The 15,946-nt window shown below is 44.0% G+C and overlaps 1 protein-coding gene across 1 annotated transcript in view; it reads left to right on the plus strand.

Annotated features, from left to right (window-relative positions):
- The first annotated feature begins 2,173 nt into the window (after window positions 1-2,173).
- Window positions 2,174-15,946, plus strand: part of plch1 (phospholipase C, eta 1) — a 77,404-nt gene continuing 63,631 nt past the window's right edge. Inside the window, 1 exon segment of the mRNA XM_030765249.1 lies at window positions 2,174-2,276. Within this exon segment, the coding sequence (XP_030621109.1) occupies window positions 2,240-2,276 (37 nt within the window). The 5' untranslated portion in view covers window positions 2,174-2,239.

Raw genomic sequence — 15,946 nt, forward strand, 5'->3', positions numbered from 1 at the left:
ACAGATTTTCTTTGATGTCAGTTCTAGGAACCTGCGGTGGCAATTTTGTTGTATCTGCACTCACAAACACATTATGCATTCTGCACTGTTCTTTTTGGCTCCACAGGATCTGCCCAGAGGGGCTCCCATGAAAAGATCTGCAACACAGCATCAGTGCTTCTAATTAAGACGTGAATTCTGCAATAAATGATCGTATGTGCCTTACTGGCAATGGGGGTGTGTTTTTTATTTCAAGGGGCCATGACTAACCCAAGAACACAATGCTGTGCTTGGCCTTTAATTGATGTTAATGGCTACTCCTGCACAGCAGACAAAAAAACTTGGATCAATACTATTGATTATATCACTGGATGTGTTCAATACTCCAGAGTTTTTGGTGATGTCACTTCTTTCTTGGTGGTGTATTATTGCCAGTGTGACAACTGTCAATGCATGTTTGTTGTGTCTGATCCCAGATGATCCTTTTTTACTTTACAGATGTTTTGTACATCAGTATACTGTAGTATCAGTATACTGTAAATCTATGTCCAGGTGCTTCAACTTGGAGCAGTGAGCAGCACTGACGGTAAAGACTCAAAACAATTTAGAGCAGTGTGTAGGGCCAACATAACGTGGATATGGTAATGATGTGTTGGGGTGGTATAATGGTGTATGGGGGGGTGCTGTAGCTATGTGGTGGGAATCGTGTAACTGTGTGAGGGTAGAGTAACAATGTGGTGGAGGTGTTTTAATGGTGTGTTCAGGATGGTGTAACTGTATGGTAGAGGTGCTGTAATACTGTGAAGGTAGCTGGTGTGGTGGAGGTGGTGTGAGAGATTTTAGTGTACATTCAGAATGAGTTAATGGGGACCATGTCTTGTGGACCATTTCAGAGAAACTAGTATAGCAGAAAGGACACTGGTTAAGAAATATCTGAGAGCTGCTCAAATACCACAGTGTTATGACTGAACATGGCTCAGAGAGTTTAAATACCAAATTAAGGGGATTTTTCTTCTGCTCCTAAGACTGATTCCATCTTACTACTAATCAGTAACTAAAGCACATGGAGAAAGCATTTAGAAAGCATACATTTTGGTGCTTGTAATGAGTGCATAGACTCTGCAAAGTTTAATGATTTATGATAAGAACGTTGGAACGTGTTGCTCAGAGCTGAGGGGAGTTATGTTGCCCAATTTCAGTCCAGTCAGCAGCACTCTCAGCAGTCTATCAATGATGTTTGCATGCAAAATCGCAGTGTCAAATCACAGTAGATACATACAGGAGAACATTCCACACTCTGTTTGTGCTTTTTAACATGATTAGTAATGTTTGTAATAATTTGTAAAAAGTACACCTTTAGAACTTCGTTCTGAGTTGGTTTAATTTTATTTCAAGCCAAATCCTGCTCACTTTTGCCTCTACTGCTCCCTTCCCCTGCACTCCTCGACTTCCTACTTCACTCTATTTCTGTGACATTGATTTAATTTTGAGATTAGTCTCCTGCCATTAGTGCCATAAGGCAAATTGCAGTAGACTGATCTTATAAGAGCTGTCTCTCTTGCCCTTAAGCAGGTCAGTCCTCCTGCTCACCACCGTCAGTCCTCCTGCTCACCACTCTCTCTCCACATGGGATTAGATGCAGCCAAACAATAGAACAGCTGAAAGAGAGATGTTTCTATCATCTGCTGTGCAAGCACACAGTAAGATCTGCCAACTGAGCTCACACCATGAGTAGGCATGCTTTATTATGTCATCTCATTTAGCTTAGTGCTGTGCTCTCTCTGCCGTTTAACGGCTTACCCTGACCCCTGCTAACCCCTGTGGGTGACACATCTGTTCCAAGGTCTCTGTAGTGCCCCCCATTAAGTGGAGGATTCTCCGAAACAATGCATTACATATTCTGGGTAAATCCCTCAGTCTGCCTCCTCCAGCCACAATTACAGCAGTTCAGAGGGCCACTGTGGATAACATGTTGAGAGGACAGATGACTAAAAGAAAGAGAAACATGGAGGGAGGATTGGTATGGAGGGAAGGAGGAGGGTAAGGGAGACTGAGGGGTATACACTAGAGCAGACAATACAGGGAGGAGAGAGAGAAAATAGAAAGGTGTCTTTGTGTGGTTTGTATTGGGGATTTCTTGTTGCTTTGGATGAGTGTGGGTGAGGAGGGCATGGATGTGCTCTTACAGACTGCCGAGTGCCTGGCAGTGGCCAGGGTGGCATCCCTCCTGGCAAGCAGGTTCTGTTACATTGGGGGAAGCATGGCAATGCCACAGAAGTACCGCCTGGCATATATGGGTAAGTGTTTACGGGACAGCAGGGAAGGTGTGCTTGTGTGTGTATTTTCTATGTATGTGAGTCATGCCCTTAAACATAATGTGAACTTGTATATGTGAACTTCAGTGCTTTTGTTACATTTTTCACTGCTTATGAAGTAGCACAGCCCAAAGCTCTGTGCTGGGATGTCTTCTTCCTTAGCTGACACATCTTTATGATCATGTGCAGTATAGTTAACACTGTATGTGCATGTGCACATACACATGTCTGCCTTGATTTGCATGTGAATGATTCTCAAAAGCTACACAGGGAGAACACCAGCTAAGCATCAATCTGTTGCCTATCGTCTGCTATTTTTAGCAAGGCCTGTGTATTGGTACTGCCTTTTTTCACTCTTTGTTTATTTGTGCAGATGGTAACACTCAACATTCATAGCTTCCTCTCATGCAACATGAAAAGCATTGCTAAGCATATCATTTCTGTCTGTCTTTCGGCAATGTCTGGGTGTTAGACTCTAATAAGAGTCCTTTGGCACTGAGTTATGCCTCGTTCATTTCATGGGCCCTGACTTATGACAGAACACTTTGTGAGTGATGATGATGGTGATTGCTGCAGTGGTGATGCTGAACATGACAAGGAAGGTGTGTGTTAACTGAATGATTCATGTGGCATTAGTTGTAGACCTATATACAGCCTGAGAGAGAGCATGCTTTGTGTGTTGTCTGAGCATCACAGACCATATAGCTCTCTGACCCCATTTACCCAGTGTTTGAAAATTCTCTGTCTCTATATGCAAGGCAGCTTTGATTTCTCTCTCTCTCTGCCTCCCTCTCCCTCCCCCTCCCATAAAAAGCATCATTAATTAAGAAAGTGAGGGATCTCAGATGGAGAGTTTTACACAGGACAGCAGCAGTGAATGTATTAGTATCTATTTTAAATCAGTTGGTGTCCAGGAACTGTCCATACTGGTGAACACATTTTCCACTATTTTATGGAATGTCAAAGAATTCAACCTTTGTTCAGACTTTTAAATCATTTCATTTCAGCAATTTCATTTGTGCAGATTTTTACTAAACAGTGTTTTATTTCATGTTTTAATCATTTTTCCATGCAGAATCAAATATCAGCTTATTAGTAATGTTTTAGAATAGGCAGAGTTTGATGTGTATGTCAGTGGTCCTGTAAAGAAGTCATTAGTTCCCTTGGTGATGAAGCTCAGCAGAGCTGGACTGATGATTTCTCTCTTGAATAGTGTTATGATAGTATGTTGGTACTTAAGTGTGGTTTTCTGTATGTTTCTTTCTTTTCTGCATATATTTTTATGTTTATTTACCTTTCTTGTCTGCTTACTTCTTCTTTATCGTTTCCTGTTAAATGCAACCTGGATACTGTAGTTATGTTTTGTGCCTTTCTTGAAATATTTTTTTCAGTATGCATACAAAAAGGACTAGTTCAAAATAAAGGTATTATTAGAAATTCATCTCTCTCTCTCCCCCTCCTTTTTCTCCTCTGTCTCTCCTTTCTCTTTCTCTCTCCTCTCCTCATTCTCTCTCTTTCAGGCTGATGGGTAGATTTTAAGCCTTAGGACTGTGAGGGACATGTGTTGAGGAAGGACCCAGATTAGGACAGCTGACGATTTCCTTTAGAGAACATACCCCCACAATGAGGGACTGCAGTTCCTCCTCTCCACCCTGAGGGGAGCTGGCTCTCCATATGGAAATAATTTTCATGTCCTTGTGGTAGTCATGCAAATGTATTTGTGGTCTGTACTCTTTTAAATATTTGAAAGCACAGGGACTCTGTGTGCCTTTTTGGAATGGATCAGAGAACTCCTAAAGTAGAGGAAGCACTTGAGTAAACATGGTGGGCACTGAGATTCAGCAACAGTCAGTGTCCCATCATGTTTTGGGCTGAGATTAAAAACTCAGTGCACTCATGGGGTCTGTCAGGGTAGTGTAGTGCACTGCTGAGGGGAGGGATGTTAGTAACTGTCAAAGGCGATTGATCAGGTGGTGCTTTGGTAACAAACACTGCTCAACTTTTGAAGTCTCTTAAAGTACAGCGGGTATCCTGGTGTTGACATGACAGCGTGAGGGAAAGACATCACTGGATAACTGTGCTGGGGATGTTGGGAAGTGCACATGTGGTGCATGCTAAAGAAATCTGAGTGCTTGTTGTCTGTGATGTTTGGGGCATTCTTTAAAGGCACCGTTTTGGTCTACATAGCCATTTATAGGACAATGTCATTGAAAAAAAATACAAAGCCTTTGATTAATTAGTTTTGCCATGTCTTTGCACTTTTATCCCACAGTGAAACATCTCTGTTCTGAGTGGTCTCCTCCCGGGTGGAGACAGTTCCTGTAGACACAGACCATGAAAGGACACAGACTGCTTTGATGAGCGTGAAAACGATAGATACCATTTGTCATGGATGTCCCAGTCTCCACATCTCAGCTCAATGGTATACTTACAGATGATTCCACAATGCTGCCTGACACAGTGGTTTCCATTGGCATAAACAATGAATGTTGGAAGAACAGTGGCACATCCCTCTAACATAGTTATACACAATTGTAGGTCCTAAGACAAGTGAAGTGTGAGCGAAGCTGACCTGCTGCTTCGTCACACTCATACACTTTACAGGCTTTCTCTCCTTTACTCTAATGATGACCTAAGATTCTTTCTCTGTCTCTGAGCACCCCCTCCAGCTGTCTGCTCCCTGGTATTCCATGGTGGCTCCTCAGTGTCAGCAGTAATCAGGCATTAACGTTTATCCAACACTAGCTAATTGGCTTTAAATGAGCTACACAGCAATGGTGTGACAACAAGAGTCTGGACAGGAGGAGCGAAGGAAGTGGAAAAGGAGAAAGAAGAGGAATGATGGATGAGATCAGATGAGAAGCTGATTGGTTGTAGATGTAGAGTAGGAAATGGGAAATGCGGCAATACCTGACATCCTTTTCCACTGCCCTCATTAACATAATCCCTGTCTGTGCTCGTGTGATATAAGTGACGACCCCAGAGATGTGCTGAGACCAGGGTCTGAGCATGCTCAGTCAGTCTACTTAACATCTAGAGCCATGCAGGCTCTCAATCACTAGAAATGAATTGATTACACTCAGTGATAATGGAGGCAGTGTGGATTGGAATTGTCCCCATCCTCTACAAACACAGTAGTGACAATTTCTATATGACTGATGTTTGTGGGGGAGTGCCAGCTCTTCAGTGCAGTCTCTGGTGGGCCATGGCAGGTTTGGATCTTGAGGGTATCTGGATTTATATTATGGTTGTGACTCACTTCAGAGAGTGGGCTCTTAGCTCCACATTTAAAAAGACAAACCCCTCAACACAAGAGTCATTTATACTGTTTCCACTCAAACCTCTTTTTTTGCTGATAAACATTTGCCATTTTATTGGGCATTTTCCTCTCCTGTCTGAGGTTTTATGTCTTGTAGTTTTGCTTGAACCAGAAGATTAATGTTTTTGTTTATTGGAGTCCTTCTATCCCATTTAATGTGGTCTCCTAGGCAATATTGTTGACTGAAGAGTTGGCAACAGGGTTTGTGGTTTATTAGGCCATTGTGAACAGTTTATTGGGGCATTGTGAACAGTTTTAGGAGACTGTGAACAGTTGTAGTAACTCAGTAGATCAGCTTAAAGATCCCTATTAAAGTTCTGATTAGGAGGAGAGTGGATCAGAGAATCCTATTGATTCACTGATGGAGTGTGTTCAGAAATTGTATTCATGAAGATGAATTTAGGTGCCACTAAAATACCCATACACAAGTCCACACAGACAGAGTAAAGGTTTTTGTTTAAGCTAGTTCTACCCCCTGCTTGTCTGTCTTGTCTGTCTGTAGTCATCACGTGTCTGCATGTATGCAATGTCTTGCCCTTTTTTTGTTACACTGGCTTCTGGCAGGACCATCTTAACTGACACCAATCTCTTGTGGTAAAAACATTTGTCGGTTATGTAATCATATTTAATGCTGCCATTTGTTTCCCCTTTAATACCACTCCCTTAGATTATTGCATTTTATGCTTATGTAACCAGAGCAGTGAGAGGAGAAAGGACAGGAGAGCATACTGTTTTGTGTACATGTCTTTTATTTATGAATTGAGTTCTAGGCGTGTGATTTTTGTGAGAAATGATGACAGTGGCGTGGGACGAGAAGAGGAAACATCACCATCATCTTTCAGAGAGCAAAAAATTAGGGACTGAGGAGGGGAGAGGAGGAATTGGGGACTGAGGAGGAGAGTGGAATCACAGACTCATAGTGTGGCAGTGAATTCTCTGAGTGGAAATGTTTGCCTGTCCTAATCTGGGTCAGACGCTGACCTAACACAATTGCTGTCTTTGTTTTACCCATAAGCCCATCCAACGCATGTGTTCCAAAACTTAGTCCCCTGGTCTGTGAACCTCAAATCTGTATTGGGTGAACTGGAGCACAGTGGTTGTACCTATTACACTCTATTAAAGCTGGTGTGTTTGAATTGATTCTCTTTTTGTGGTGTTTGTATACCATGTTAATGTATAGGGCTCATCTCACTCACTCACTCACTCATTATCTAAGCCGCTTATCCTGATTAGGGTTGCGGGGGTGCTGGAGCCTATCCCAGCGCTCGTAGGGCGAAAGTCCCTGCTTACTGCGCTCCACAAGCAGCCCGCATCCAGTTCAAGACACTGGTGCTGGCCTACCTGGCCACAAGAGGCTCTGCCCCATCATACCTTCAGTCTCTTATAACGCCATACACCCCAACTAGGACCCTCCGCTCCACGTCCTCCGGACAACTGACGGTCCCCTCACTCCGTGCCGCAATGTATAGGGCTGTTAGGTGATTATTACATTTCCCTCCGAGTTCATGTTAAATGCTCTGGGAGGACTAAAGCTCCCCTCAGTTTACTCTGTGTATTCCGCGTGTCACTGTCTGGTCCCTGCCACTGGACCTCACTCAGTAACAGTCTTCAGATGTCTAGGCTTCAAGCTTTGTGTGAAACATGTAATCAGAGCATGTGTGTTTAATGTGTTGTGACATACTCCTCTGCAAGAGCCTGACGTTAATTCCTCTTCTTTAGATAATTAATTGGTATTGATTCTGCTTCAGTCATCCATTTTTCATTGCAGCTTCTGCGTTCACTGTCTGCTGGGTTCCCTGACTACAAACTCTCATGTTTGTGAGGCATGGAACTGTTTCCGTTTTAGGCTCATCCTTGGGAAATGGGTGGCACCGGGAGGCACCAAGTGTCCTCCTTTTCAAATCCTGTTTGAAACTGATTGAGGAGGAGGTGTGCTCTATGCCACTGTACATGGGGGTTCTAAATGATGCTGCACTCAAACACACTCTTTCTTTTCCTTCTCTTGTGACTCATGCTATATGTTTTACTCTTATGCTATCCCTCTCCCCCCCTTGCTATTCTCTCTCAGCTCAACTTCTTCAAAGACAGTGTTTCCCCTTTGATCTGAGGCAGATTGTCTACTCTGTGGCAAAAACTTTTCTTTGTTCTGAGACTCTAAGAACTTTTTTTAATGTGAAGATAGTTGCTGTGTGTCATGTTGTCCCTGTAGAGAACATGCCTCAGTGTGTTAAAATGACACACTGCTATGGCCGATTAGTATGTGACACATGTGACATGGAATATACACAGTGTTGTTGGGCATCAGTGTTTTTAAAAGTGTTGAAAATAATAAACAGACACGACTTAAGGTAGCTCTTTTGTCTTTATTGAACAAAAGGTAGAGTATACAGCAAAAGCAGAGAGGAGGTCATCAGAGGCACCCAGACGTAGTCTTGATGGTGGAAGACTAACAACAAGGTCTCACACACACACAGATATACCCGTGCAGCCAAGGGCCTCCAGCCTTGACGCCCATAGATAATGAGAGCTCTCTAAAACAGTGGGGCAGGTGTGTGAGAGCTTGGTTGATAAACCAGTGTTTGAGTGAGAGAAGTGTAACACAAGATGAAAAGTATGTCCACACATTCCATTCACTTAACAAAATATATACCTGTGATCGTATTTTACCACTACACCTCACTAAGAGACCAAAGAGGTCTGGTGACGGTCAAAGTATTCAGCTAGGCCCCACATCTCCCCCCTCTTAATCATTAAGAAGCCTAATGATTAATACATACATGCATGAGCTAAATATGCGCTAAGCAAACCATATATTGAGCCCTCTAATTGTATAATGGGTGATCAGGCCATTATCCATCTACATCCTGAAATAAGGAGGTCTAACAAATCAAGCCGCGTACCATGCATTGGAAATACGTCACATTCAGAAAGGCATTAACGGCCTCTTAGCACGCTGATGTTTTGGCTGCAATTGTCTCAGAGTACTAACAGCCTTGATACCACAACACATAAGTCTCAGGATAAAATACACAAACAGAGCTGCCCCTATCACTAATGTAAGAACATGCAGTGCCTGCTGGGCCATAGGCCAGAGGCCCCCAAATAAGCCACTAAACCAACCACTGTTATCACCTTGAATACTCTGAACCCGTAGGCTCAGGTCAGAGATGTCACCCATAATTTGTGATAAATTCTGAGAGGGGTCGGCTACGTCAGTACAACACTCTGGGCCTACGACTGAGCATACACCACCCTGGGCAGAGAGAAGATAATCTAGAGCCATACGGTTTTGCAGTATCATCATACGGTGGGACTGCAGTGCGAAGGAAACATCACCTAAAGCAGTGAGAGTGTCATTAGCAAGCTTTTGCACCTCCTGTGACAAAGCTCTAATTTGATCTAAAGACTGCATAACACCATAACTAGGAATTAATGCTAACACTCTGGTCCACCATGTTTGTCCACAGGTAAAATGTTCTACACACCCCATTGAACCGTCTGTGCTACGGCGATTTCTAGATGTGATTAACATTACCTGTATAGCAATTGGTTTGTTTAAGTCAGGATCAGTTTCATGTCGCCAGCTAAAATTACCCTGGAGAGCTATGATCAGTGAGTAGGAGGGAATATGTGTCACAATCGGATATCTGATGAGCTACCCATGGAATTCCCGCCCCGACACTCTGAACATGTGGCACACAAACACTACAATTACCATACAACATGTGGCGTGTTTTGGTCAATACGCTCTCAAAATAGTTATCTTTTGGATTGAAAGACAACACCAAAGACCAACAAATCATAAACAAAACAATGTGCTTCATGATGAAGGATGGTGAGGAAGATCTTTGTCTCCTCCTGGTCTTCAGTCTTTTGGCTGATGTGACCTTTTGTGAGTCATAGATCAGCAGCGCAGGCTTGCCAAGGAGAGGTTACTAGCACTTCACCTGGTAGCGATGAGTCTTGCCTCACCTAATTAGTGGGATAAAGAGCAGAAATGTATGTAAAAAACGCTACTGTAGAGCTATGTCTACCCCCTGGGCGAGTTTTAGTCCACTGACTATGTGGTTTACAGTATAAATGACCTGTGTTTAAGCTTACACTTAACTAATATGCATACTGAGTAAAGAAAGGTGAGCTCTGTTACTCTATCAGCAGCTAAATCTGTTAATGGATTAGGAGGGCGTCTGATTGTCTGTCGGTAAGACGAAACAAACCCTACTGCCAGAACACAGGGATCTTCAAACAACCACTTAGCTGCTGTCCCTATCTGAGTCTGTTGAAGAGCTGGCAGACTCAGGTGACCTATTAAGCTCAACCCTCGTGGTTTACTCAGACGCGGACACCTTAAGAACCAATCGTGGTGTGTTGTTGGAAGGCGTCGATGTATCTCAGGCCTGTAAAACATAGAAAAACAGAAACATATTGGGGAGTAACAACATTCGTCACAACATATATTATTAACCATAAAGTTTAAAAATAAGGATGGAAGCTAGTCAAAGTGCAGGTGGAAGCTAAATAGCGTTGACAACTAACTATCTTCACCGTGGGGTGGCTCCTGAGCCTCTAAACAACTCAGTTCTTCCCACTGGCTCCTACACTTTGAACACCCTTAATCGGTTTACAATGTGAAGCATGAACTCAACGTTTCTTGCCCTGTAACTAAACCGCTGATGGTGTAATTAATAAGACTGGGAATGGCCCTTCCCATCTTGGTTCTAGACCTGAGCATGGAAATTTCTTAATCATGACACACTGTCCTGGCACTAAAGAATGTCCCCCCTCTGGTGGCTCTCCTCAGGCCTGCCTAACCTGTGCCTCTGCTGCTGAGACAGCTTTAGTGAGCTCGCAACAGTATTGGAAAAGAGAGTCAGAAAGAAGGTGAACGTCAGCTTCACGTAGATCTGGCATACCAGGAAGCTTCATTGGTCGTCCTGTGACAATTTCAAAAGGGCTGAGTCCTGTTATTCGATTGGCTGTCGCTCTCATGCTGCAGAGAGCCATAGGAAGAGCATCAACCCATAAAAGTCCTTCTGAGTGCATTTTAGAAAGTCGTGCTTTGAGAACGCCATTGGCCCGTTCCACCATTCCAGACCATTGGGGGTGGTGAGCGCAATGTAACGACCATTGGACACCCAGCCGTCGGCACACTTCCTGACACACCCTTCCTGTGAAGTGTGTTCCTTGGTCTGAGTCTATGATGTCAGGGAGTCCCCATCGGGGAATGATGTCCTGTGCCAGCACTTTAGCTGTGTGAGAGGCCGTCCCCTTCTTTGTTGGGTAAGCTTCAATCCATCTGGAGAACTTATCCACGATGACTAAGACATCCTGTTTCCCTTTCACCTTCGGCAAGGTGATGTAATCTACTTGCAGATGCCTGAAAGGTCCAAGTGGAACGTTCGATCAAAGCATTGGAACTGGAGCTCTGGGAGAAGGATCATGTTGTTGACAGATGATGCAAGCGTCTTTAACTTTCTAAGCCTCCGCTCTAAAGAGAGGGTTATACCAGATTGAAGAAAATCTTGAGACCATTGCTTTGGGTCCAATGTGGCCGACGCTATGTATCTGCTGAGCCAGATATGACAAGAGGCAGGAAGGAGCAACGACCTTGTCACCTTTCCTCCATACTAAGTCATCATACAGCTTTGCACCATTCTCCATCCAAGTCCATCGTTCCTCTGGGCTTGAACTATCTTGCAATTCAGAAATGTGTTTAAGATCGCGGACAATAACATGTCACAATTCCTCAGTTCTGCTGGTGGGCATTGTCGTGCTGCCACCATTAAAAGTCTCATCCATGTCTTTTGGAGCTGAGTCAACATTGCTGCTGTCAGAGTTTTCATCACGTTTTTCATCACGTTTTTCATCATCCCTCCTTGCGGCAGCTTTAGCAGCTTCATCTGCCACCGCATTTCCCTCACTGATCTCGTCCTTTTGTCTGGAGTGCGCTTTAACCTTGAGTACTGCTACAACATCTGGTAGTTTAAGAGCATCTAGCAGTTGAGCTACTTCTTTGCCATTGTGTATGGGTGTGCCGGTGGCCGTCAGGTACCCTCTCTGTTTCCACAGGGCTCCAAAATCATGGACCACCCCGAAGGTGTACCTGGAATCAGTGTAGACATTTGCTGTCTTTCCTTCTGCCACTTTCAATGTTTCAATAAGTGCATGGAGTTCTGCTTGTTGAGCTGAAGTCCCTGCAGGCAAAGAACCGCTCGCCATGACCTCATGACTTGAAGTCACTGCCCATCCTGCTTTCCGTCTTCCTTCAATAGTCATGGAAGATCCGTCGGTAAACAGTACTAAGTCAGGGTTTTGTAGTGGAGTCGTTTTGATGTGTTCATCACCCTCCAGTGATGCCTGAATTACCTCGGAGCAGTCATGCTCGTCACTCACAGGATCGTTGGGAGGCGTCATCATAGTAGCTGGGTTACTGGGAGTGGCTTTCTCAATTGTGATGTTTGGCATTTCTAGAGCTACTGACCATTTTGTCCATCTGGCTGCTGTCACTTGTGAAGATTGTCCTATACTGAGGATGGTGTGTACAGCATGAGGACATCTGACTGTCAGTTTCTGGTCTAGAACAAGGGGTCCTGTTAAATGAACTGCTAAGTATGTTGCTTGTACTGCCCTAAGACATGCTCCCATGCCTTGTACTACAGGGTCTAACTGAGCTGAAAAATAACCTACAGGTTTGTCTCTGTCTCCCCATTCTTGAGTTAGAACCGCTGTCATGTACCCCTGAGGTTCATGGATGTGGAGAACAAATGGTTTTGAGGTGTCTGGAATTCTCAAAGCAGGAGCTGTTGTCAGGGCCTGTTTCACATCGTCAAAGGCCTGCTTCTCCTCATTAGTCCATGTCAGCTGATCCTTTGGATGAGGATTACCCTTGAGTTTGTTATTCAGAGGTTGAGTGAGCTCAGCATATCCATCTACCCAAGTCCTGTTGTAATTACAAAGACCAAGAAAAGATCTTAACTCTCTCACCGTTGTTGGTAGTGGAGATGATTTAACAGCCGTTTTCCTGTCTGGGTGATTTCTTGTTGACCTTGTGAAAAGTTTTGACCCAAATAGGTTACCTTTGTTTGACTGAGCTGTGCCCTCTTCAGACTGGCCTTGTGACCTCGCTTCGCTAGATGGTCTAGCAATTTCAGCACGTCATGCTCATGTTGCTCTCTGCCATCAGATGCTATCAATACATCATCAACATACTGAACCACGGTGGATGACACTTCTGTCAATTTCCCTAAATCTTATCTCAGCGCTTGATGGTAGACAGTGGGTGAGTTATGGAATCCTTGTTGGAGGCGTGTCCAGGTGTACTGTTGTCCTTTGACTGTGAATGCAAACCAAGGTTGTACGTCTGGGCTGAGTGGTACCGACCAAAAGCCATTAGCCATGTCAACGACTGAAAACCATTGATGTGATGGTTTGATGACATTAAAGATGGTAGATGGATCTGCTACAAGAGGTGTAAGCTTATCAGTGTGTTTATTGGCTTCTCGGTAATCAATTGTAAGGCGCCAGCTTCCATCTGCTTTTTTGACTGGCCAGATGGGGCTGTTACTGCTGCTGAAGGTTTGAATCAGAATGCCTTTTTCTTCCAGCTGTTTAACGATTGGCAGAATTCCTTGGACTGCCTGCATGCTCAAAGGATATTGCCTAGTTGAAGGGGGTGGGGAGCTGGTAAAGGTGACAGGTTCCATTTTCACCCACAATCATTCTTATCTGTGGCCCAAATTGGATGATCAGCTAATTGGGTTAAAGTTAAATTGCGCAATAGCCAATTAATTTTCCCATCTTTGAATTGTATGTCTGAACTAGTTTGACTAAGAACGTCTAGTCCCAATAAAGCCTGTCTGACTGGCCCAGTCCAAATGGATGTAGACAATGTAATAGGCCCAATTTGAATGTAAACAGGAACTGTTTGTTTTAGGAAAAATTTAGGTCCTCCCACACCACAACGTTCTGCTGTTTTATCACTAAGGGGCAACTTATAGATATCTGGAATGACAGTTACTTGAGTGCCTGTATCAATGAGAAAATCTACACTCCAAGGTCCAACTGTGACTTTCACATACAAACCATCTGCCCGCTGTTGGACAGCTGCGGACAGAGATCGAAGAGAGGGGTGATTCAGAAGTTTCCCTGGGACGTGTTTCTAACACTCCCCAGGAGTCTGGTTTGAACCTCTGGCGATAGCCGCATAAACTGGGAAACCATTTCCAGTGGGCTGTTTGATGCTGCATCAGACTGCTGAGAGCCACTGATGGAGGGCTGAGGGTGTTGTTGGTTCTGTGGCACAGGAGCATTTCTTGCCACATCCTTCAGTCTTTTCCGACACTCCTTCGACTGACTCATCCTGGTTTCTGTTTACATGAAGAATTTTCTTCCGGTCCACTGTCAGCTGTGCATGTTGCCATACACCAAGTTTGAATCCTCTTCCATGCACCTGCTTTCAGTCATCTGCGTCTAGTTTGGTATTCACTGCATCCTGCAGCTGCTCAGCTTGCTGCTCACTTTGATGTACAGCTAAGATTTGACATCCATCATGAGGTGTAATTGTAAATTCCTTTTCAGCCTTTGAAGCTCTTCCCAAGTCGTGTGTACCTCCTTTTCTGGGAGGGGGTACCTTTGCTGAAAATTTTTCAACCAAATCTGGTGTCAGGGGACTGTTCGTCTGATGTTATCCCTAGATGCATTTCCGTCCTTCATCTGTAACTTCTTCTCCTGTAGGCTTCACGCTTCTCTGGTATCTAGTTCTAACTATTCTCATACCTGTCGGTTTATCATTAGAAGCTGACCTCCTCCCGTTCCTCCCTCATCCTTGTTAGTTTTCATAAGCCCTTGGGTCATCCACTTTTTCTTCCAGTTGTTTTACATCTTCCCATGGGTACAAGGAGAGATAACACAGGAAGCTAGACTCTGAGTTTGCCTCGCAGGAGGGCCTTGCGGAGGTGCTTGGTTATGGCTATCTATCACCTCAGAGTGAGAGTGAGTTTTGGGCGTTTTCTTGAGCTGGCAGATTGCCAACTGCAGTGTCGTTCGCGAAATGGACCTTTTTCTCTCTCTCTCTCTCTCTGTGCTTCTCATTCTCAGAGTGCAGAAAATCCATGGTAGCTTTCAACTTACCAATCTCATGTTGACTTTTATCTCATTCAATTTTTAGTTCATGCTGTCTGAGCTTAGAGAGAGCCACCAAAAGTCATTTAGTTTTTTCTGTGCCATCTTTCATGTGTTGTGTTTTACCCCATGCCCTTTTAATATCATCAGGATGCCATTGATCATTCTTACAAGGTTTAATGCCATACTTTGCACATATTTCTTTCTCAGTATTGGCTAAGTCAAAATGTGAATCAAACCACTTAACGAGTTCATCCTTAACATCAGACAATGCAGCATTTGGAGGCAATACTCCTCCCTTCTGTGTGGTATCTTTCTCTGTACAACTCATGGTAAACTGCGTATACGACTTGTTCTAGTTAGTCCAACTTCTTTTGACTAATAGGGAGACCAACATCATATGAGTTTACAGCTAAACAAACCTCGAGATGGAGATAGAACTGAGAACGACTCACGCGCACACTTGCAGTCCATGGAATTCCCCCGTGCTGTCCGAAGAGTTACTCGTCAACCGTCTCTGCTCCGCACCTTTATGTTCGAAAGTCTTCTATTCCATCCGGGTCACGGCACCAAATTGTTGGGCATCAATGTTTTTAAAAGTGTTGAAAATAATAAACAGGCACGATGATGACTTAAGGTAGCTCTTTTGTCTTTATTGAACAAAAGGTAGAGTATACAGCAAAAGCAGAGAGGAGGTCATCAGAGGCACCCAGACGGAGTCTTGATGGTGGAATACTAACAACAAGGTCTCAAACACACACAGATATACCCGTGCAGCCAAGGGCCTCCAGCCTTGACGCCCATAGATAATGAGAGCTCTCTAAAACAGTGGGGCAGGTGTGTGAGAGCTTGGTTGATAAACCAGTGTTTGAGTGAGAGAAGTGTAACACAAGATGAAAAGTATGTCCACACATTCCATTCACTTAACAAAATATATACCTGTGATCGTATTTTACCACTACACCTCACTAAGAGACCAAAGAGGTCTGGTGACGGTCAAAGTATTCAGCTAGGCCCCACAGTGTATAACACATGCATAGCACAGAGCATACCACTAAAAGCTTGGGTGCTGGAGCCCTGTTTTATCTCAGAGGGGGGAAACCTAAGAAGCAACTACTACTGAAAGCTACTATAAAACTGCGTACACCTTTTCTGCACCTTTAAATGTCAATAGGAGGTTCTGAGCCATTCATATTCAAATGGCTGAGTGAAA

This window comes from Chanos chanos, chromosome 2, assembly GCF_902362185.1.
Source record: "Chanos chanos chromosome 2, fChaCha1.1, whole genome shotgun sequence".
NCBI classification, from domain to species: Eukaryota; Metazoa; Chordata; class Actinopteri; order Gonorynchiformes; family Chanidae; genus Chanos; species Chanos chanos.